This window comes from Schistocerca nitens, chromosome 11, assembly GCF_023898315.1.
Source record: "Schistocerca nitens isolate TAMUIC-IGC-003100 chromosome 11, iqSchNite1.1, whole genome shotgun sequence".
Lineage (NCBI taxonomy): Eukaryota > Metazoa > Arthropoda > Insecta > Orthoptera > Acrididae > Schistocerca > Schistocerca nitens.
Window position 1 is genome coordinate 105790730 of NC_064624.1, and position 25426 is coordinate 105816155.

Consider the following 25426-nt stretch of genomic DNA (forward strand, 5'->3'; position numbering starts at 1 on the left):
TGTGTGTGGGTGGTGCCGTAAGAGAGGAGGAGGTCAACGTCCAGGCAGGTGGCGTACTTTGTTGAGGAGGGCCAGGTGAAGTAGATGGCGATGTCTTGGTCCTGAGTCTAGATTATGAAGATATCATCAATGAACCTGTACCAGACTAGGGGTTTGGCATTTTAGGAGGCTAGGAAGGTCTCCTTTAGAGGGCCTATAAAAAGGGTTGGCATAGGAGGGTGCCATGCAGGTGCTCATGGCTGTGCTGTGAATTTGTTTGTATAACTTTCCTTCAAAGGAGAAGTAGTTGCATTCCTTTTTCACTTTTTCACTACTTTTTACCCTACCTCCCTGCTCCACAACCTCCCAACACTGCGCCTGTTGGCATTCTAGTCCCCGCACACTCTGCCAGACAGTATTCATCTCTCTCCTGCACCCATACACTACTATCCCTTCCCCTTCCCTACCCCCTCTAGATGCTGCTTGCATCTCACATGAAAGTTGCATTCTGGCCTGAGCTGCCTTAGTTGGTGGTCATGTGCACATGATGTGTTCTTGCTTGTGTGTATGAATGGTGTGTATTTCTCTTTTGCTGATGAAGGCTGTGGTCATAAATGTTAGATAAGTGTCATTTTATTGTGCCTGTTTGTAACTTGATGTGTCTTCTTTACAGTAAGTAACAATCTATTTTTTCCTACATTGCTGATATTCCTACATGGAGTTTCCATTGTTTTACCACTCTTTTAAATCTATATGAAAGAACTTGATACACAGAATATTTATCTTACCTGTGTGAAACGTCTGTGTACGTCAAGTACATTGTCTCTGCATCTGTGTGTATACTTCAGCATAAGAGCTCTGTAACAGCCTTTCTGTAATTTGAGGCCCACATTAAAAATTATGTGGTCATAATGTGTGTGTTGAATGTGATAGTATGTAAAGTACGTGTAATTTTAAAACAGTGACATGAATCTGCATTAACATTGCTAGTAATGCTGATTTTATGACAACTACAACTCCTGCACTACAAGCACAGTGGATACCATTTAAACATATACACATGCAAACAATTTTATGGCATAATGTGACATCAACAAATTTTTGTAAAGTAACATTTTATTAATCCCAGCAAATTTTAAGATCTGAATTGTTCCTATGTTTAACTTTTGACTGACAGGTAATACAGTGAATGTATGGTGTTTCCATTTAATAGTATGCTTAATAGTGGTCTCAGGATGAAATCACTTAATTGTACAATGAATAAAGAAAAAAATGACAGCTGCAGGCAGCATTATGTCATCTAAATGGGTTTTAGTCAATTGGCTCTCTTGAAGGAGGTCATATGCTGTATGGAATGAATATCAGTGGAAGGCATGGAGTTTCTGAGGCTGCACACCCAAAATCTGTTGTCTCAGTCAGTCTGCAGGACCAATATCAAGGTTCTCATGTTACTTCCCTGTCCACTGTTGGTTCTAGCATTTTATCAGAAACTGTTTCACTAATTCCAGTCATAAATGGAAAAATGCTTCATTGTCCGTAATTTTTGTAATTACTGATATATACAAGACAGTGGGCATTCACATTTGACACTGTTACATTTCATTTCTTGTAAGAAAAGTGTATCCGGTATTTTGCAGATGTTCCTTTATTTATGGACGCAATGGTAAACTGGATGTTTTTACGCATGAAATGCAACAAAATGTGATTCGTCTCATTATCGAACCAATGGCACGTGATGGCCTGCGTACAATAGCTCTAGCATACAAGGACTTTGTGCGGACGAGTGCTGCAAAGAATGACGTGTATATAGACAGTGAGCCAAATTGGGATGACGAGGACTATATTGTCAGTGATTTGACGTGTCTTTGTATTGTCGGCATTCAGGATCCTGTTAGAGCTGAGGTAAGTGAGTTGTACAGAAGGAAATGAAATTATCATAATTGTAAAGGTGTCTTTTGATATCATTGAAAGGAGTGTAAGGTTTGGTGTATGTAGCTAGTATCACATTGCTTTGTATCATTACAACTTTTCTTTGCAGTTTTCATTCAGTAGAACATATTCAAATAGTGTAAGCAGTAAAATAACTACTCACCATTGAACTAGGCATTGTTCTGTTGGTGTATAAACAAAAGTGAAAACATTTCTGGTCTTGAAGACAATGTCATCATTGAAGGCTAACTAACAAAACACATACATATACACGCACACAACTACATAGCCCTAGCCAACAACATTGTCTGATTAAAGCAACCTGTTGGGTGAGGGCTTTTGCTTGATGTTGTGGATGAGAGGAGCAAGTATCTGCAAAGGGAAAAGGAGGGAAGCAGGATTGGAGGGAAAGAAGCTAACAGTTGGGAAGGAAAGACAGTGAGGTTTGGGGATAAGAATGTGCCACCTTTCAGATTACCCTAAAGCTGTGTGTGGTACACTGTGATCTGGAGGAGTGAACTAGGAGAGAGGATGGAACAGAAAAAGTGGCAAAAGGTGGGATAAGGGTAAGACTGTGGATTACAGGTGGGGGTTTGGGGGTGGGGGTGGGTGGTGGGGGGGCAGAGGTGGATGTGGGAAAGATCATACTGAACACAGTGATGCATTGTAGGGACAACTGCTTTCAGTGTTATTCAGAGATGCTGGTGTCAGGGTGCAAAGGATCTACATGGCAAAGGTTGTGAAGCAGCCACTAAAATCAGGCACATCGTGCTCATCGTTTTTTTTTTTTTTTTTTTCCGTTGAGCCTGCTCTCAGCCAGAGTTTTCATAGTGGTAATTTGTTCTGGTGAATGCCTGATTGGTGGTCTTGCCATCATAAAATGATGTGCAGATGTTACAGCAGAGCTGTTATATGACGATGCTGCCTTCACACTTGGCCTTGCCTCTGATAGGATAGGATAAGCCTTTAACAGTAGTGAAGTAGAACACACACTATCTGATCTATAGTACCCAGACACATATTGGTGGATATTAACGTGGAATATGTCCACCTGTCACCTTTATGATGGTTTGATCTCTGATGGTGACATTTTCAGTGAGGTGTGAATGTCTGTGGAGGAATGACAGCCCATTCTTCCTCAAGAGCCAAACACAGACAGTATAGTGATGCTGGACACAGTTCTGGAGTGAAGTCAATGTTCTGAATAATCCAAAATGTAATCCACCAAGTTCGAGTGTTATTATCCAGACACCACTGCCTCAAGAGATGCTGCTTTATGTCAGTTCCTCTTCTGTACGCCGTACACAATGATTTAAAATGCACTCATATCCTTCTGCATTTAGCATTAAACACAACAAAGAGGCTACATCCTAAACACTCAAAATGCCCCTGCACCATAACAGCACCTCCTCCGTACTTCAATGTTGCTACTATACACAATGGCAGATAATAATCTCCAGGCATCCGCAAAACCAAAGACCTCCCACATGATTGCCACAGGGTACAGCATGATTTGTCACATTGAATCACTCATTTCTGGTGACCCACTGTCCAGTGGTGTTGGTCTGCATACCACCTCCAACATTTCTTAACAATGACTTCAGAATTGTGGACTTTGAGGAGCCTCTCATTCGCTGTACCACATTCTTCTTAACTCCCCACCGAGCAAGGTGGGGCAGTAGTTAGCACACCTGACTTGGATTCAGAAGAACAACAGTTCAAATCCGTGTCTGGCCATCCTGATTTAGGTTTTCCATGATTACCCTACATCACTTCATGCAAATGCTCGGATGGTTCCTTTGAAAGGGCACAGCTGATTTCCTTCCCCATTATTCCCTAACCCAATGGGACCAATGAACTCATTGTTTGATCCCCTTCCCCAAGTCAACCTGGGACTGATGTCCCATCAACCCCCACAAACCAACCAACCCAAATCAACCAATCAATCAACCAACTTTAACTCCCTGTGCTCAGTTATTGTATTAGCTGGACTGCACATAGCACTTTGGAATTCAATTTATTCTATCCACTTATTTTGTGTTACATTTTACAATCGTCTTTCACAGTACTTGATGGTCCCTGACTGTAAATGCGTCTCCGGGTTTAGTAGTGCAACCACATCTGCTCTTGACTTTCCAACACATGGGTCATACTGTCAAAGATCCAGATGCAGGACTTGCCGAACACACCAATCCAGCACATACACTGCCTGATCAAAAGAATCCAGACATCTCTGTGGAAGGCATAACTGATTTCCAGGTGTCCTCAGAGGCAGACTTACCAGAGCAAAAATGTGTAAAAGGAGACAGGGAGTATTATGTTATTGTGAGAGGAGTATCAGCAGAATTGGTCAGTCACAAGAGCTCAGTGACTTTGAAAATGGACTAGCCACTAGATGCCACCTGATTAATAAAGTCATGAGACACATTTCAACCCATCAAAAGCAGTTCAGGTTGACTGTCTGTGATCAATTGTGAAGTGCAAATTTGAAGGTACTGTCAGTACATCTCTGGGTTTAGTAGTGGTTGCACTATTAAAAAAGTTGAAAAGTTGAATTCCTATTCTCGTCTGATCAAAATCTTTCAGACTACCACCCTCTGAGAGGATATGGTTAAATTGTTCCAGAACAGCTGGAGTGTTGTTGGGTTTCGAGCAGGAAGCTCAACTGCAGCTAATTTGTGGAGGTGGTTGGAGGATTAGGAGCACATGTGCATATGGCAGAGGATGGTACCTTTCCAAGGAGATCTTAGTAAGACCTTCTGCACACTAAGGAGAGGATTGCTTGTAATTGTAGATGTGTTGTCCACATGCTATTTAGCTTCTCATCAAGTTTGCAGATAGTGATAATTTCACATCGTAATTAACTGTTAACATTGAGTATAGATTTAAGTGTCAGAAAGTCATTTCTGAAAGTATTTGTATGAAGTGTAGCCATGTATGGAAGTGAAACATGGACGATATATAGTTTGGACAAGAAGAGAACAAAAGCTTTCGAAATGTGGTGTTACAGAAGAATGCTGAAGATTAGATGGGTAGATCAGATAGCTAATGAGCAAGCATTGAGTAGAATTGTGGAGAAGAGAAATTTGTGGCACAACTAGACTAGAACAAGGGATTGGTTGGTAGGACATGTTTTGAGGCATCAAGGGATCACCAATTTAGTATTGGAGGGCAGCGTGGAGGGTAAAAATCATAGAGGGAGACCAAGAGATGAATACACTAAGCAGATACAGAAGGATGTAGGTTGCAGTAGGTACTGGGAGATGAAGAAGCTTGCACAGGATAGAGTAGCATGGAGAGCTGTATCAAACCAGGCTCTGAACTGAAGACCACAACAACAACAACAACAACAACAATTAACTGATCTTGTTCTGCACAGTCTGTGACTGTTAATTTTATTAATTACATTTATGCTATTTCATTAACACCAGTATGATGACAGTCATTCAAATGCTGCATTTACCAACATCTTTGTGTCAGTGATTGAGTATGGAAGTGCACTATTTAACGTTAAACATTGGTTCATATATTTGTGTGCACATGCACATGAAATTTGGGCATAGTACATTTTGCCAAAATTTATGCAGTTGTTAGTCACTTCGAAATGATTATTGTAGGCAAAATCAGCTGTTTTTATGAGGTTGGTGGAAATCTGTCCAATCAGTACTGAGCAAAGGCTTCACTTATTAACAACTTCTTGTGTTTGAGAAATGTCATAGACTGACATTCTTTGTCAGTTTTCAAACAACTTCAGCTTAAAATGATCTGTTAATGTAGTTCAGTAAAAACTGGTTATGGGTGTGGATGTGTCTGAGTAACCCATTACGATTGTACCATGGAAATTTTAAATACCAGTTCCTTTACCACAATTTCCAGTCTTTGTGCAAGTGTAGAGGTTTTGCTTTGGCTCTGTTGTGTGATGATGGGTCAAAATTATAATGGGTGTATCAAAATTACACTGGTCCTCATAAAAAGAGCTGCACCCAGAAGAACTTGACTGATCCATTGCAAACCGGTTTGGTATGTAGCACATCAGATGCGCCAATGATTACTTCTGCACAATCAGCAGCACACTTCAGGAGAATGAGTGGGGCCATGATGTCATGTTCATAACTTGATCTAATGTACCAATATGGTTGTGTGTTGGTTGGGTGGGAGAAGAGACCAAACAACGAGGTTATCGGTGTCATAGGATTAGGGAAGGATGGGGAAGGAAGTCGGCCGTGCCCTTTCATAGGAACCATGGACCAATATGGTTGTGCCAGCAAGTACTAGGGATTTCAAAAGAAAGTTTACATTTAATGTGTCAAAATAAAATAGATATTGAAGTCTGTCGACAAAATATTATTTATTATAGAAATGGAGAGTTTAGGAATTTACTTCTTAAAAATAAAACCAAACAATGGAAACTCCTGGTAAGAATATCAACAACATAGGAAAAGATAGATTGCTACTTACTGTAAAGAAGACATGTCAAGTTGCAGACAGACACGATTAAAAGACACTCCCATATAGCTTTCAGCTACAGCATTCATCAGTAAAGACACACACACCATTCATACACACAAAATCAAGCACACCTCATGCACACATGACTGCCAACTCCAGCATCTCGGGCTGGAATGCAACATCATGTGGTATGCAAGCAGCAATCTGTAAGGTTAAAGATAAGGGGGTAAGCATAAGGGGGTAAGGGTAAGGGTGTAAGGATAAGGGTGTCTGGTGCAGTGTGCAGGGACTAGACTGACAACAGGTGTAGCGTCAGTAGGTTGTGGGGCAGGGAGATGAGGAAAAAAGGAGAGGAATAGGAAAGACAGGCAGCTGTGTTGGCAGAGGGCTGCAGATAAACAGGGTGGGAGACAAGAGTGGGTAGGAGATGATAAGACAGAGGGATGGAAACTGTTGTATGGAGGTTGATGCCGGGATAATTGAGGAAGTGAAGAATGTGTTATAAGAATAACTGCCATCTGTGCAATTCAGAAAATCTGGTGGTGAAGGGAATGATCCAGATGGCTCGGGTAGTGAAGCAGCCATTGAAATCAAATGTGTTATGTTCAGCTGCATGTTGTACCACAGGGTGGTCTGCTTTGCTTTTGGCCACAGTTTGGCAGTGGCTGTTAATCCTGGTGGACCAATATAAAAAGCTGTACAATGGTTGCAGCAGAGCTAGTAAATGACATGGCTGCTTTCACTGTTGAGGCAGCTGCTGATGGTGTAGGACAAACCTGTGACAGGACTGGAATAGGAAGTGCTATAATCCTTGTGACAAGGGGTTGGGATTGGGAATGACATAGGGGTGGTCAAACATGTGTTGGTTGGATGGGCGACAGAATGCAATTTTAGGAGGGGTGGGAAGTATCTCGGGCAGGATGTCCCTCATTTCAGGACACAATGAAAGATAATCAGTGCCCTGGTGAAGGATTTGGTTCAGTTTTCCCAGTCTGGGGTGGCACTGGGTGACAAAGGGGACACTCCTTTGTGGCTGATTTTTGGGGATAGTGGGAGGATAGAGGTTGTGAGGGGAAATGGCACAGGAGATCTGTTTCTGAACTAAGTCTGGGCGATAGTGCATGTCTTTGAAGGCCTTGGTCATGTCATGTTATGTCATTTAAATGCAATCCTGAACGCCTACAATGCTCATTTAAATGACGAAGAAAATTTTGCATGATGGCTTGGAATGTAGACACTGGAATGCTTTCCTCTTCGATATGGATATTTTCTTTCAGCTGCTCCAGAGAAGCCAGATTATTGACATACACTTTAAATTTGACATCTCCCCATAATAAAATATCCATGGAGCTCAAATATGGCCTGTGTGGGGGCCAATTTATGTCACCCTTTCTGGAGATCAATTTTACAGGAAAAATTTCATGAACTTGTAGTGTAGACATATCAAACATGTGCCGTGGCTTTGTCTTACTGAAACTATGTTTTTTGGTTATAGCCAGGAAAGTTTTGCAATTCTGGCACCAAAAAATTATTTAACATCATCACATAATGCTCTGAATTCATTGTAACTGCAAACATGTGCTGTGGATCCATCTTACTGAAACCATGTTCTTTGGCTATAGCCAGGAAAGTTTTGCAATTCAGGCACCAAAAAATTATTTAACATCATCACATAATGTTCTGAATTCATTGTAACTGCTCTTATCCTTGAGAAAGTATGGGTCAATTACTCTTTGAGCTGAAATCAGAGCCCATACAGTAACTTTTGGTGTATGAAGGGGTACCTTGTGCTTCTGTTAGGATTCACTGCACTCCAGTAGCAGCAGTTTTGCTTATTGACATGACCATTTGGGTGAAAATGAGCCTCATCAGAAAACAATATGTTGTTAAATGAAGGGTACTCAGTCACATCATTAACAAACTGCAGCCTATATCTGGTATCCCGAGGCTTTAATTCTTGTACCAATTGGATTTTGAAAGGGTGCAGTTTAAGGTCTTTTTGCAGAATTCAGTGCAGTGATGGTCTATGCAGATTTAAAGAACTTGCACACATATAAACTGAGAGGTTAGGATCATCATGAACAGACTGATTTACTCCCTCCATGGATTCTCCATTCTTGATGACCTTGGTCACCCAGATTTCAGTTTGGCCATTGTTGAACCAGCCTCTTCAAATATTGTGATCAATTTCCATGTAAGGGGAACACTTGTAGCATCATTTACATTATGCAATCCACAACCACTTCAAAATTTCATCCATGCTGAATCACTTTTTTTGTATAATTCTCACACAGAATGCGCAGAAAACTCCCAATAAGGTTTACTGTATTCCATTTTAAGGCCACAACTTATCCTGAGTACTCTATTTTGCACTCTATATACATTTCTTCTGTGAGCAGCATTTCCTCAGAAAATGAGTTCATGGTGAAACAGTAATTGGAAGTGTGCATAGTATGCATGCACCACTGTTTGTTTGTTGTAGCTATTGATATCCTCATATCATAGCATATTTGCTGGACATCATACCAATTAAAGGAGATGACTATATTGACTGAATTCCTAAAGGCCAAGCAACCAATGAACATATCCCCACTCACCTCCAATTTGTTGCACTTTTCATATATAAACTTTCTTTTGAGACAACATGTACAGCAGTGGGCAGCATCATTTGAACATCACCTGCAAATGCTCTGTGCCCAGGCAAAATGCTTGACAGTATATATGAGTTTAGGAATGGCTACATCGTGGGACTATGGGACATGAGATGGTCTTATCATCATATTGCGTGCCACATTGATTGTGTGGATGCAACCATTGCCCATTGTTGGTGGCAATGGATACAAGAAGGTACACATGAACAACATATAGGATTTAAACATTTGACACATACCACAAGGGGGGAGAACTAATGAATTGCAAGATGAAAGCAGAGCCCACCATTTGCAGCGTAGTCAACAGAACTGACTGCGGATCTCTGGTACAGAGCTGAGTGGATTATCTGAATCGGAGGCTCAAACAGCTCTATGAGTGTGTAGGCTACAGATTCCTAGACTTGTTTCAGGTTCCGCTGAACAGGTCAGGATTCCCTTGTACACAGGATGTGGCTACATGAGTAGCAGGGGCTGCATGGCATGGACTAGGTAGCTTTTAGATTAGAGAGTTTCAGGGAAACACAAAAAGGGGTTTAATCTCAAAGGATGCAGGTTGAATACAGGAAGAATATAGGTCCAGGAACAATCAATATAACTGTTGTAAATTGTTGTAGCTGTGTTGGAAAAGTACTATAGCTCCAAATACTAATAGAAAGCACTGATGCTCAAATTGTTCCAGGCACTGAAAGCTGGCTAAAGCTGGAGATAACTTTAGCTGAATTTTTTGTGAAGGACGTAATGATGTTCAGAAAGGATAGGCTAAACATAGTTTGCAGTGGCGTGTTTGTTGCTGTTAGAAGTAGTTTATCTTGTGGCAAAATTGAAGCAGATATTTCCTGTGAGATAGTATGGACAAAAGCCATTCTTGACAACTGGAATAAAATAGTAAGTGGATCCTTTTACTGACCTCTCAACTCAGATGACACAATTCCTGAAAGGTTCAAGGAAAACTTGAGTTTAATTTCAAACATGTACCCAGCTCATACAATTATTGTTGTTGGTGACTTTAATTTATCCTTGATATGTTGGCAAAAATATGTGTTTGTACCCAGAGGTATGCATAAAACATCATCCAAAATTGTGCTAATTCCATTCTCTGAAAATTGTCTCAAGTAATTAGTTCATGACCCCATGCGAATAGTAAATGGCTGTGAAAACATACTTGACCTCTTAGCAACAAATAATCCTGAGCTAATAATGAGCATCAAAGCATCTACAAGGATTGGTGAGACTACATGTTGTAACCCCCAAATGCTCCAAATAAATGAAAAATATACCTATTCAAAAAATCAGATAAAAATCATTTGATGCCTTCCTGAGAGACTATCTCCACTCATTCCAAATTAACAACATGGTGTAGACCAGGTGTGACTTGAATTCAAGGAAATAGTATCAACAGCAACTGAGAGATTTGTACCAAATGATAGAGCTGATCCCCCTTGGTACACAAAACGGGTCATAACATTGTTGCAGAAACAACAAAAAGAACATGCCAAATTTAAATGAATGCAAGATCTTCAAGATTGGTGATCTTTTACAGAAGTTTGAAATTTAGCACGGACTTCAATGTGAGATGCTTACAATAGTTTCCACAACAAAACTTTGTCTTGAAACCTGGTATAAAATCCAAAGAGATTCTGGTTTTATGTAAAGTATTCTAGCAGCAAGACACAATCAATGCCTTCTCTGCACAATAGCAATGGAAATACTATTGATGACAGTGCCGCCAAAGTAAAGTTACTAAACACAGCCTTCTGAAATTCGTTCACCATAGAAGATGAAGTAAATATTCGAGAAATCAAATCAACAACAGCTAGCAACATAAGTTACTTAGAAGTAAATATCCTTGGAGTAGTGAAGCAGCTAAAATCACTCCAGTCCAATTACATACCTTTCAGAGTGTGCTGATACAATAGCTCTATACCTAACAATCATATACAACTGACACAATGAAAGATCCATACCCACAGACTGGAAAGTTGCACAGGTCACACCAATATTCAAGAAAGGTAGTAGGAGTAATCCACTAAATTACAGGCCCACATCATCAACATCAATATGCAGCAGGATTTTGCAACATATATTGTGTTCAAACATTATGAATTACCTCGAAGAGAATGGTCTATTGACACTGAGTCAACATGGATTTAGAAAGCACTGTTCTTGTGAAACACAACTAGCTCTCTACTCTCATGGATTGTTGTGTGTAATTGACAAGGGATTTCAAACTGACACAGTATTTCTAGGTTTCCAGAAGGCTTTTGACACTGTATCTCACAAGTGACTTGTTTCAAATTGTGGGCTTTTGGAATATTGTCTCAGTTGTGTGACTGGATTCATGATTTACTGTCAGAGATATCACAGTTTGTAGTAACTGACAGAAATACATCAAGTAAAATAGAAGTGACTTCTGGTGTTGCCCAGGGTAGTGTTATAGGCTCTCTGCTGTTCCTGATATATATATAAACGATTTACAAGGCAATCTTAGCAGCTATCTTAGGTTGTTTGCAGATTATGCTGTCATTTATCATGTAATAAAGCCATCAGAAGATCAAAACAAATTGCAAAATTATTTAGACATGATATCTGTATGGTGCAGAAAAAAAGACAATTGACAATAAATAATAAAAAGTGTGAAGTCATCCACATGAGTGCTAAAAGGATTCTGTTAGCTTCGGTTACACAATAAATCAGTCTAATCTGAAGGTTGTAAATTCAACTAAATACCTAGGAATTACAATTACGGACAACTTAAATGGGAAGGATCACACAGAAAATGTTACGGGGGAAGGTGAACCAAAGACTGCGTTTTATTGGCAGAACACTTAGAAGGTGCAACAGATCTACTAAAGAGACTGCCTGCACTATGCATGTACATCCTCTTTTGGAGTGTTATTGCACGGTCTGGGGTCCTTACCAAATAGGATTAATGAAGTACATTGAAAAAGTTGAAAGAAGAGCAGCATGTTTTGTATTATTGCAAAATATGGGAGAGAGTGTCACTGACATGGTAAAGGGTTTGGGGTGGATGCCATTAAGACAAAGGTGTTTTTTGTTGCAGCAGAATCTTCTCATGAAATCTCAATCACCAACTTTCTCCTCCAAATGCAAAAATATTTAGTTGATGTCAATCTACATAGGGAGAAATGATTAGAGCTTGCACAGAAAGATGTAGGTGTTTGTTATTTATGTGCACTGTTCAAGAGTGGAATAATAGAGAACTATTGTGAAGGTGGTTTGGTGACCCCTCTGCCAGGCAGTTAAGGTGATCTGCAGGGTATCCATGTAGATGTAGATAAATGAAGCATGAACAGGTCCAATGACAATGGTAGGTGTCATTCATTAGTTTGTCCTACCTTCCACACACCATCCTGTAAGTGCTAGTATCATTGGGAGGTGGTTGCACAATGCAGGACTTGTCACACAGCAACCATTAAGAGATCTGCTTCTCACAGCCTCACACCAATGGTCGCACCCAGCTTTTCTGTTGTCAGCAATGATGGACATGGGGCCTTGCAGCCTGGCTGCAGGTCATCTTTAGGTAAGTCCCACTTCTGCTTTGGAGGCAGTGGCCAGCAGCCCTGCATCTGGAGGCACACTGGACAGCTCCACGAAGAGCAGTTTGTGGTCACCCATCATGTATCCTGCCAGTCTGGTGGAATGGTGTGGGGAGTGATATCCCATGGTGCCTGTTCATAACAGGCTCCTCATCAGTCGCAGAATAAATAAGGAAGTCCTGTAACCAGTGGCTGTGCCATTTGTGCTCACCTCTGCCCATACCCTGTTTCAGCAGGATAACACTTGTCCACATGCCACTGGCACATGCTGAGTGTGTCTCACATATGTGGTTACTCGTCCATGACCAGCAGCAATGCCCTATCTCTCTCTAATCGAAAATGTTCTGGGTGTCATGCAGTGTGCCATCAGGACTCCACCTCCTCGCCCCCATTCTGCAGGAATAGCACACTCAGGTGCAAGTGGAATGGCATATAATATAGTATCACAGATCTGTACAACTCCATGATGTGAAATCTGGATGCTTATATTCACAACCACAGAGGCCTGATACTGTACTAACACAAGTTTTGTGCCCATGTAGCACAATAAACTGGAAGTGTAATCATTTTGTATGTGTGGTACCATCTACCTGTCTGCCAACAATTATCACAATCTGTCTTGTCCTTCAGGATGCAACAATCAGTATAATAGTGAAAACTGATTTGAGTAAAGTATACTGTTAGATAAGGGGTGGTTTTTCACTTCTACTGTTGAACTGCTTTAGGGAAAAAAATGTAAGGATCTTGAATTAGGAGCCAAAGAATCACAAAATTGAGCCAATAATTCTAGGAAGGAAAACAAATGGAATTAAGGGAAACTGCCTGGCTTTTGCAGATGATTTTGCAATACTTTCAGAAAATTTGACAGATGAAGTTATTCAAATAACTCTTGTGGATGAAATAGCAAATAGAACTGGTCTCAAAACTTCATCTAAAAAAATCCATGACAAACATATAAAAATGCACCAAAGCTCATAGAAGCACAAATAGGTAAAATATAGTGAGTAAGTAGATTTGAGTATCTTGCATAAACTATTCAACAGAATGGACTAGAAAAATTTGCAGTAGATGTAGGAGATAACAAAATGGAGAGGGCATATGGTTTAACAAAGAATGTTTACAACAAGAAATGCATATATAGAAAAACAAAACTAAAACTCTATACCACAGTGGTATGACCAAAATGTTTATATGGATGTGAATGCATAACACTGAACTATAAGATATTGACACGCTCAAGAAACAAATATTCGTGTATTTCTGGAAGAAGAAATACACGTACAGAAATAAGGAAATATTTACAAAGAACCAGTGTCAAAGAGTCAGAAATATCAGACAGAAATCCTTTCAAGAATAAAACATTAAATCTGGAAGTCTTTCAATGCAGGAGTAATAAGAAATTGGGACACAACATGGACAGAAAAGACGACATGGGGAGAAGATTAAGGAGTGCTGGAAAAATAGAAAACAAGGAATGAAGAGAAACTGAAGTTGTTATGTGATCCCAGTTGGTCAATCCAAAATAACAATAAAAGAGTTAAAAGACAGTAATAGAAGCACAAACATCTTAGTAAATGTGAATTCACATACAAGCTGTTTGTGAGATAATTGTGAATATATGGTTGATGAGCTGCTACTGGCTTCACTATGATGTACTGTCCTTGTTATTACATATGTACTAGAAATGTAAGTTTTTTTTATTAAATCCTCATTTGACTGGGCCCAAATTTCATGTGTGGCCTACCTTTATAATACTATATTGCATTTGCACATTTTACTGTATATTTATTAGTCTAGCTTTAGCATACAGTACAGGTTTTACAATAGCTATTAGACAAGTGAAAATAAAATAATATACAGTATAAACAAAAATGGAAAATAAATAAACTTTCTTACATTCTAGATATATAATTGATTGTAATACATTTGAAGAAAAATTACTTTTTGCATGTTTAGAGATTTATGTACAGGTAAAGATTGTGGTTTTATTAGTAATGCTTTTACCTTGTTCTTGAATACTGGCTTTGGAGCAAATTTTATTTCTTCTGGTGAGTTGTGCAGTGTGACAGCACAGTGTATTCCAGTTTTCTAATACTATGATGTTCTGATAAATATTTGGTTGATATTTGACTGTCCTCAGGTACCATAACTATGTATGTCCTAGTTCTGTGTTACCAATTTTCATGAGATGGTCCAGCACCCAAGTGCGTATAATAATATAACAATTTCTGCAATGCATTACAAATTCTTCTAAATGCCCCAGATAATTTAGTAAATTTTGAGAAGACTGTACACTTTGCTTCTCCACTTCCTTGACTGTATAAGTGAGAGTGCTGTATGCTTCACTTTTGAAAAGACCTGAGGCAGAAAATTCAGATGTTTTGAAGTCAAGTGATCTTTGACACCGAGATAAGGGCCCTGCTTAACCTGTCCACCTTGGAACAAATTGGCATGTCGTGTGTTGTCTTACACAAGCAGCAATATGTGCTGGTACTCCATCATGCATGTACCACATTCCCCAACTGTGGGTAGAATTTGGGCCAAATTATATGGTGACTTAATCAAAAAGTTTACATTCCAAATACAGTGGTTCTAACTAGGACAATATTCAATACTGATGTTAATGGCAGCTCACAGCCATACTTTTTTAATTAGCATACAGCTCGTGTCTGATGGAACATTTTTACTTGGGTATACTTTCACCCACGTCAGTTGTTGCTATCAGTTATTCATGAGTTGCAACACAGTTGCAGTAAGGTTCTCCAGTGATCTGGGTATTATTTATTTATAATAAATCCAGTCATGGGCCACAAATGTTAGTGGTCCACAACTGTATTTATAATAAAATAGGCTATCAGTCATCATATACCTTCTATGAAGGATTGCACATCTGCACAGTAGTCCTCCAGATTTACCTTTGTCAGAAAGTTCCTCTACATGTCTTTCTGTCAAAAGTTGGCAATCACAATGCACATATTTTATTATTGATGTTTAGGTATTCATAGAGAGAGAGCATTTCAATTGCCTACAATATCAGCTATGTAGCACTCATTTGTTCTGCAGTCTCCCATTAACACTTTATGAAATCTTTCAATGTTTTCCTGTACTGTACTGTCATTTACTCATTCTGTGGCCACATTTAAAGTTGTTAACCCAAAAACAAGGCATCTATAAAAGCTTTGTGGTAGATGACCCTAAACTGAGATCATGATTGAAAATAAAGATTTAGTTTTTATTGACACAAACAACTTAAACTTTACAGCAGGGATGCACAGACCATGGCCTGCCAGCTGTATGCAGCAAACAGATGATCTGATGGCGGCCCCACCCCACACACCATTTGTTATGGAACTTTTTTTTTCCTTCCCTTCCTCCACCTCCATTAACTTCACTCCTACCTGTAAGGGAGATGGTGGGCCCTTGTAGAGCTTATCTCTTTTGAGCCATACTAGTCTGGTTGGCATTAGGGCAGGGGGATCCCAATTTGGAATAATAACTTGTTTCATGGCACTTTCATTTTTGAACGTCCTCACTTGTGCAACAATACAGTTGCAGAAACAAGCACTACACAAGGAAACAACATTGTTTGTTAGTCAGTGCTTTGTGTATTCTACAGTACATACCCAAATCAGTGAACTGCATCAGCCTACCTATGGGCACATTCAACTCTTTGTGTTGGAAGTAAACAACAATTTTACATATATCTGTGAACCCATAAGCATTCATTATCATCAGTCAGTAATAATATAAGAAAAGTACAAAATTTACATAAAATAAATATTTGCAAAACAAATTGAATTTTTTGTTTTTTATTAGTTGTGATTTGGAGCACAAAAACACTATATTGTATCAATATGTGCCAATGAGGCAAGTAGATAAGTTAGAGATAAGACTAAACTACTTACCTTATGTTATGAGATGTAGTAGTTCTGTGCTGATTTAAGAAGTGTAAGGAGACATTTATCTATACAATATGTATTTTGGCAAGCAGGGCAAAAAAATTATACAGTTTCCATCACGTCAGTGCAGAGTGACAATAGAGCCACTACAGTAAAAGAGCCGTGCAGAATCTGCTACTAATCTACTGTATTTATAGTTTCTAAAAATAACTATCTTTAATTTCTTTGTTGCAGTATCTATTACAATTGATATAATTACATGCTGATAATTTCATCAGATACTTCAATCAATAAATTATTTAACATTTTTTAATGATTACAACCATAATGTTTTATGAACATTTGTTTTTACTAACATAAATACATATTTTCTCTTCTTTGACTTTCTTTGTGGTCAATACAGTATTTTTCACACTTTACAAAGGCTCAAGCACTCATCCACGTGAAGGCAGTGATTTAACATTGCTTTAAATCCATTTTCATATAAAAGTGATAGTTTACTAAAAATTTAAGAATTTACATGACTTGAACCACAAAGTTCAAATCGGACAATGGAAACTCCAGGTGGGAACATCAACAATGTAGGAAAAGACAGATTGCTGCTTACCTTAAAGAAGACACATCAAGTTGCAGACCGCCACAATAAAAAGAGACACTTACATATGACTTTTGCCCACAGCCTTCATCAGTAAAAGAGAGACATGCACCATTGCACGGTTCACACACACACACACACACACACACACACACACACACACACTCTCTCTCTCTCTCTCTCTCTCTCTCTCTCTCCAACATACTGGGCTGGAATCAAACAGTGGAAACTCACAAGCACAATTAAAAGCAATTAAAAGGCTCTTTCATATAGCTTTTGGCCACAGCCTTCATCAGTAAAAGAGAGACACAGACCATTCATGCACACACAAGTAAGCACACCTCACACACACACAACTGCCGACTCCAGCATCTCAGGTCAGAGATGATGAAGTCGGTGGTAGTGTGAGCATGAAGTGTGCTTGCTTGTATGTGTGATTGGCATGTGCCTCTCTTTTACCAGTGAAGGCTGTGGCCGAAAGTTGTGTATAAGTGTCTTTCAATTGCACCTGTCTCAACTCAACCACACAGTTCCCCATACTTGTATATTTTTATTAGACATTTTTAAGTTTGCCAATTAAAACATCTAACCACAAAGTTGAGCAAATCCTCAAAATAGTAACCAAAAGTCTCTGTCGTCTATTGAAAACTGTACAAGTGTATTGTTGTACTATGTAAGAGACCCCAAAAGACCTGCTGTAGAACTGAGAAATTTACATTTATCAGGTACTACAGTAATTCTTTGTTCACATACTACTTTACAATCTGGCTAGCACTCTTACTTTCATTAACAGTTATTCACACTGATATCCGTAGCCTCGATGCACACAATACAACGGCACATAATATGTTGACACACTCTCTCAGATACCCCTGCTCGCTGGGGCAGACAGTGAGGCCCCTACTTACCAGTTCCTCTGCAGTTCCTTCCAGGGACCCACACAGTGACAGCGTCACACAACTCTATAGGAGAAAATCCACAGAAGTGAGATGCAGTTATCACACTGGGTGCCAGATGGGTCTTCCCTTTACAATGCATTGGTGGGGTACCCATTGTTCAGGTGCTCACAGACATTAATATCTGAGTGGGGCATTTCACAACTGTGTCAAAATCGTGCCTTTTACAATACAATATTCACCCATTGTTCATATATTTCTTCACCATAACTGATACATGTGTAATCATTTCACTGTCATGCACAGAAAACTGATAACTTCCTTCACTTGTCTCGCTCCAGTGTTGTTAAGTTTCTTCTTTTTAATTTTGTTGCTAGCATTGGGCTTAGGTATGTTTACCTTTGAAAATTCTTTCTTCATTTCTATTGCAACCTCTTCCTCTTTCTTTTATTAACAGATGTTCCTTTTATATAATACTGTTACAATGACTCACAAGTCTTTTACACTTTTTGTCAGCTGTTTTGTGTCCTTTTTCTTTCTTAAGCATGTCTAGTAGCAGTTCTTCAAAACTTTTTTGACATACTGGTTGTTTGCAGTGGCTTTCAACTCTCTCTCTGTGTGTGTGTGTGTGTGTGTGTGTGTGTGTGTGTGTGTGTGTGTGTGTATTTAAGCAAGAGATTACCTCTTGTGGCACTGGGTCTGCAGGGATAGCAACTTCTTCCAGTGGTGCTGTGTCTTTAGGGTTAGAAGCCATTTCCATAGATTCTAAGTCTGCTGAGCAAAAAATGCATAAACACCATGAGAACATCACGCTTGAACATAAAAACGGACGCTAGCCAAGCCTGGAGGATGTGCTGGTGTATTTCACCAGGATCGGGACATATCGCAAAAGATCTCATGGTCAACAGTTCTCTGTATAGATGTGAGTGCATTATGTTGGAGCTAAGTGAATTTGAATGTGGAAAATTATTGGTCCCATATGGCCTCACTTTGTGCTCACTTTTTACACTGATGACCCCAGCAATTTTGGTTTATGATTTATGGCAAAATGAGGTTTCATCACAACTCAAAATCCTCTCTGCTTTTTCTCAAAGATTAAATTCCCTTAAAGTTTGTACTAAAACTCTAAAGAAGTTGTACTCTAACACAGATTGATTTGATCATATTTTACATGTTCAATCACTTCTGATTCCTTGAGTGACAAGCAATGCCTAATTATAAAGCTATTAAATCAGCTCACAACAGATCTCTGGTTTACAAGGCATGTATTTTTGTCTTGTTGAAAAATGTGCAAAACTACTTGGTAAGATAAGCCAAATCCATTTCTGTCCATTACTTTCAAACAATTTGCTATCTTTTCTTCTTCAGCAGTAGACAACTCCTAATGTGGCTGTCATGTGTCTGTGCAGTGTGCTTGCTTGTGCAGATGAATGGTGTGTGTTTCTCTTTCTTTTTCTGATTAAAGTTGTGGCCAAAAACGAATATGTAATTGCCTTTTAATTGTGCCTGTCTCTAACTTCTAAAATAATAGAAATACTAGTCAAAAAGAGACTGCTAAATTACCTGAATAAATATAATCTTCTTTCCAATGACCAATTTGGTTTTAGGCCCAGAAAAGGCACACAATCTGCTATAGCACACTTCACTAAAGTAATTTTAGAGGCACTGGACAAAGGTGAAAATGTAAGTGGTATCTTTTTAGACTTGTCCAAGGCCTTTGATACAGTTGACCACAAAATCTTACTTCATAAATTAGGGCAAATAGGAATAAGAGGTGTGACAAAGAAGTGGTTCAAATCATACTTGGAAAACAGAGTTCAACGAGTTGAGATATCACAAGTTTCAAACAATTCCCTTATAAAACACCTGTCTGACGCAGAAAATGTGAATATAGCGTCCCACAGGGAAGTGTATTAGGCCCAATATTCTTTCTTATATACATTAACGACTTCCCACAAAGTATCAGACATAGCGGAAAAAATACTTTTTGCTGATGACAGCAACATAGTAATAACAGGTGAAAATCCAACACAACTGTCAGAAAGAGCAAACGAGGCTCTCAATGATGTCCACAACTGATCATTAAAAAATAAAGTAACCCTAAATGTAAAGAAAACTAACTATATTAACTTCCAATTGAACAAAAAACACAATGCCACTAGAATAAAAGTTAATAATAATGAATTAGAATGTGTAACAAGTACCAAATTCTTAGGGATGAATGTAGACAGCCAACTGAAATGGACAAACCATGTCAACATTTTGGCAAAGAAATTATCCACAGCATGCTATGCTCTTAGAATCCTTGCACCGGTATGCAATAATACCTGTCTTAAATTAACATATTACGGATATCTACACTCAGTCCTCAACTATGGGATCATGTTTTGGGGAACAAGTGCCAGTAACATACAAACTGTGTTCAAAGTACAAAAAAGAGCCATAAGGATAATAACAAACAGCAACAACAGGGCCCACTGTCTAGAATTATTTAGAAAGCTAGGAATTCTAACTGTTTCTTGTGAGTATATCTTTCAGAACATAATGTTCATTAAGAAAAATCTCAACATGTACAACACAAACAACCTAATACATGACCATGAAACAAGAGCTTGTCACCACCTCCATCTAGATAGAAAGAACAAGGCAAAGACGCAAAAAAGTATATTTTATAATGGGATAAAACTGTATAACAAATTACACAAGAAATTAAAGAAATAAATAAGCCCCTCACTTTCAGACAAAAGCTTAAAACCTTTTTAGTAAGTAAAAGTTGTTATACTGTAAAAGAATATTTAACATAGATGTAGATTATTAGCAACATATGACATTATCACCAAAATATTATGTAATTATAAATGTGTGTATGACTAGTTATAAAAACTACACAAAATATGAGAAACCTGTTTCATTGTAAATGTAAATGTGTGCTCATGTGTTGTAAACTGACGACATCCATACAATATTTATTGTTCCACGGATGAATAAATAAATAAACAAATAAAAATAACTTAATGTGGCATCTGTATGGTAAGTTGCAATCTATCTGTTCCTTACATTATTTTTATTATTATTATTATTATTATTATTATTATTATTATTATTATTATTATTACTGTTATTATTTGTGACACATTACGCCGATTGTTTTTCATCACTTCAGCATGATATCTGTTTTAAACTTTCAACAGAAGCATTCAAAGAATCATGCCTCCACACCCTTCCATTTTTGTTAGATTCTGTATTTCAACTGGTTTGATCCTGTCCTTTATCTTTTCCTGTCTTGTGCCAATATTTCCATCTTTACATAGGTCTTCCACCAAACACCCCCTGTAGTAGTAGGAGTGGTCATAACATTATAATTGGGTTCTCCTATTGACCACCAGACTCACCTCCTGATGTATGAAAATGTTTGAGAAAACAGTTTTGTAGTGCATTAGTTCTCAAATCATATTGTAAGTGTTGGTGGAGACCTTAATCGTCCAACAATCAGTTGGGAAAATTACAGTTTTGTTAGTGGTGGATGTGGCATCCTGCTGAACTTTACTAAATACCTTCCCTGAAAACTATCTAGGACATGTAGTTCAGAAACCTACTTGTGATGGAAATATATTAGATTTAATGGGAGCAAACAGACCTGACCTCTCTGAGGATCTCCATATCAAAACTGGCATCAGTGACCATGATGCAGTTGTAGCAACAACGATTGCCTATGTACAAGGGGCAACTAAAACAAGTAGAAAGATTTACATGTTAAGTAACCTAGATGAAAAATCAGTAGTGTCATATTTGAATGAGGAACTTGAAACTTTTTGCCGAGGACAGGTGCATATATAGGAGCTATGGCTCATGCTTAGAAGAACAGTTTACCATACACTAGATAGACATGTACCCAGTTCATGCTGAGAGGGACTTTCCATAGTATGTAGTCACTATAAAGAATCTTCTAAGGAAGTAGAAACTACTGCATGATGAGTGTAAGAAAGGCATTGGGCTGTGGATAGAGAGAAGTTAAATGAAATGTGTTCAGCTGTCAAGAGAGCAATGCATGAAGCCTTCAATGATTACTGTAACGGAATACTGTTAAAAGATCATTCACAAAACCATAAGGAATTCTGGCCATATGTAAGAGTTATTAGCAGCAACAAAGTTAGTGTCCAGTCACATCTGAGAATGAACTGAAATTTTGGATAGCAAATCAAAAGCATAAATGCTTAAATCCATTTGCAAAGCAAACCCCAGGAGTATTGCCCAACTTTAATCCTCATAATACTGACTAGATGAGTAAAATAGATAATAATGCCAGTGGCATTGAGACACTGCTGAAATCATAAAAACTGAACAGTGTCCAACAAAATCATTATCAGATCCTGTACTGAATATGCGGCTGAATTAGCCACTCTTTTAACTATAAAGTACTGTAGACCCCTTTGGGAGGGGTGTAGTGCCTTGAGAATTTCAGTGTGAATTCTAGAGACATTCAGCTTTCCACCATCTCGAACACCTGATATTTTAAGTACGAGGGTGAGAGAGAGGAAATGTGTCTATCTCACCACCGGTTTCTGTGGGTGAATACGACAATAGTGACGATTGATCGGCATGGACAAGTGTTTGCAGCATGTGCTAGAGAAGCTGTATGTCCCCAACAAAGAGCATATACACACTATTCCTTTATGGTGTAATGACTGTATTGTTGTGAACAAATGATTTATGTATTGAACAAAAAGACTTTTACATATGACTTTTTGGGTGTTGGACTAGCAAGAAGCAAGAACTGGTTTTGTAGTGGTTATTAAACCAAACATATTATAATTGTATTTGTTAGTTTTTAATGGTCCAAGACGGATTTGACTCGCAGGAGTTGAATGTTTGTGTGAAACTTCTGAAATTGTTTTATTGTGGAGATGAAAATATAACAGAGTTAAACCAAAGTATCCTGAGAGTACAGAATCATTTCAGGATTAGAAAAGAAATCTATTTTGAAATTCCCTTAACCAGCTATAGTCTTCAGAGAAGAGGAGTTTGTGAAGATCGACGTAGCTGTCTGACCCAAGAAGAAGATTGGCTGAACACAATACGTGAGTCAACTGTGAGACACCTGTGAGTCTTGCACCCCAGTACCACACTGTCTCTCCTGTCATCCGAAGACCATTAGGAGGGGTGATGGGGTGCCCAGTGACTGGAAGAAAGCATATGCCACATCTGTCTAAAAGCAAGGTAGCAGAAGTGATACACAAAATTACCATCCAATATCCTTCACATCAATTTGTTGTACAATCTTAGAACGTATCCTGGACTCAGACATAATTAGATACCTTGAGCAGAATGATAACCTTCTTGCCATCATAGAGTCTGTAAACATCACTAATGTGAAACCCAACTTACACTTAACATACAGAAAGGTTTGGCTCAAGATAGTTAGATGGAGTATTCCTCGATTTGTGACTCAGTATCACGTCTATGCTTACTGTCGGAAGTACAATTGTATAGTGTTGTTGATGTTGTTGTTGTTCTTGTTGTGGTCTTCAGTTGGAAGACTGGTTGATGCAGTTCTCCATACTACTCTGTAATGTGTGAGCCTTTTTACCTCCAAATAACTACTGCACCCTACATCCTTCTGAATCTGCCTACTGTATTCATCTCCCTCTATTGTTTTTAATCCCCCACCCCACAATTCCCTCCAGTACTAAATAGGCGATCCCTTGATGTCTCAGAATGTGTTCTACAAAACCAGTTCCTTTTTTTGGTAAAGTTGTGCCGCCTCACATGAGGTCTGTTCAAAAAATTCCAGAACGTTCATAATTTCACACCAGTGCTGAGTTGGTATGAATTGCATTGGCATCTCTGTGCACACCTGTGTTTAATGTGTAACTGTCAGGTCCATTGTTGTTTGTCTGTTAGTTATTCTTCAGTGCTGTATTGAACAGAACATTGTCTAACACAACTTGTGAATTTCCAGATGGTAGGGTTACAGGAGCAATATATCTGCATTAAATTTTCCATGAAACATAAGAAAACCTTTACAGAGCCACACCAAATGACGCAGGAAGCCTATGGTGATGAGTGCTTAAGCCGTATTTGGTGTTACAAATTGGTCTCACAGTTTAAAAATGGCCAGACAGAAGTTAAAGATGACCCTCATTCATGATGCCCTTTGGTGCCTACCTTGATGGTCATGACAGGAACATCAACAAAACTGTGCATTCCAATTGAAGACTGACTGTCGGAGAGAGAGCAGAAGAATGTAACATTTCAGTTGGATCATGTCATAAAATCCTGGCACAGCATTTTGGAAAGCATCATGTTCCCACCAAGTTTGTCCCATGACTCATGGGTCAAGACCAGAGGGACCTTCACCTTGCAATGTGTGAAGAGCTTTTACATTGTGGAAATAAGTTTGAGATGTTCATTATGAGAATCATAACTGATGATGAGATGTGGGTCTATGGTTATGATGTTGAGACCAAGTTTCAATCTTCACAATGGGTTAGGAAATCTTCTTCAAGACCAAAAGAAGTACAACAGGTCAGGTCAAATGTCAAAGCAATGCTGATAGTCTTCTTTGACCCTGAAGGATTAGTTCATCATGAATTCATGCCACAGGGATAAACTGTTAATTGATGGTACTATCAGAATGTATTGTGACACCTGCGAGAAATTGTGAGAAGGAAACAGTCTGAAATGGGGTGAGACACATTCATCCCTATTGGTGCATGACTATTGCACAAAAAACAAAATCACTGTGCTGCCTCATCCTCTGTAATTTCCAGACCTTGCCACTGCAGACTTTTTTTTATTCCCATAGTTGAAAACCCCATTGAAAGGATGAAGATTTACAACAATAGACAAGACAGAAGAAAATTCACAGATGATGCTTCACACAGTCCAGCAAGAGACATGCGAAGACTGCTTCCAGAAGTGTAAATGGCATTTGGAACGGTGTATCAATTGTGGAAGAGAGTACTTTGAAGGAGACCATGCACAAGAAGGCAGAGGTAAGCGTAAAAAAATTTGTGGACAAAGTTCCAGAATTTTTTGAACAGACTTCATAGTTTCTGTGATCTATCCATCTATCTTCAACATTATTTTGTAACACAACATGTTGAAACCTTCTATTCTCTTTTTGTCTAAACTGTTTATCATCCATGTTTCACTTCCACAGATGGTTATAGCTCAGACAAATACCTTCAGAACAAATTTTCTAACACTTAAATCTGTATTCAGTGTTAACAAATTTGTCTTCCTCAGAAATTCTTTTCTTGCCATTGCCAGTCTACATTTTATATCTTCTTTACTTCAGCCATCATCAGTTATTTTCCTGTTCAAATAGCAAAAATCATGTATTACTTTCAGATACCTGATTTCTTATCTAATTCTTGCAGCATCACCCACTTTAATTCAATTACTTTCCATTGTCCTTGTTTTGCTTTTTTTGATAGTTATCATATATCCTCCTTCCAAGACACTGTCC

The 25426-nt window shown here is 38.6% G+C and overlaps 1 protein-coding gene across 1 annotated transcript in view; it reads left to right on the top strand.

Moving 5' to 3' along the window:
* Positions 1 to 25426, top strand: part of LOC126213343 (plasma membrane calcium-transporting ATPase 3-like) — a 548976-nt gene that overhangs the window by 303685 nt on the left and 219865 nt on the right. The window contains exon 14 of the mRNA XM_049941041.1: positions 1617 to 1881. Within this exon, the coding sequence (XP_049796998.1) occupies positions 1617 to 1881 (265 nt within the window). The remainder of the gene's footprint in view (positions 1 to 1616; positions 1882 to 25426) is intronic.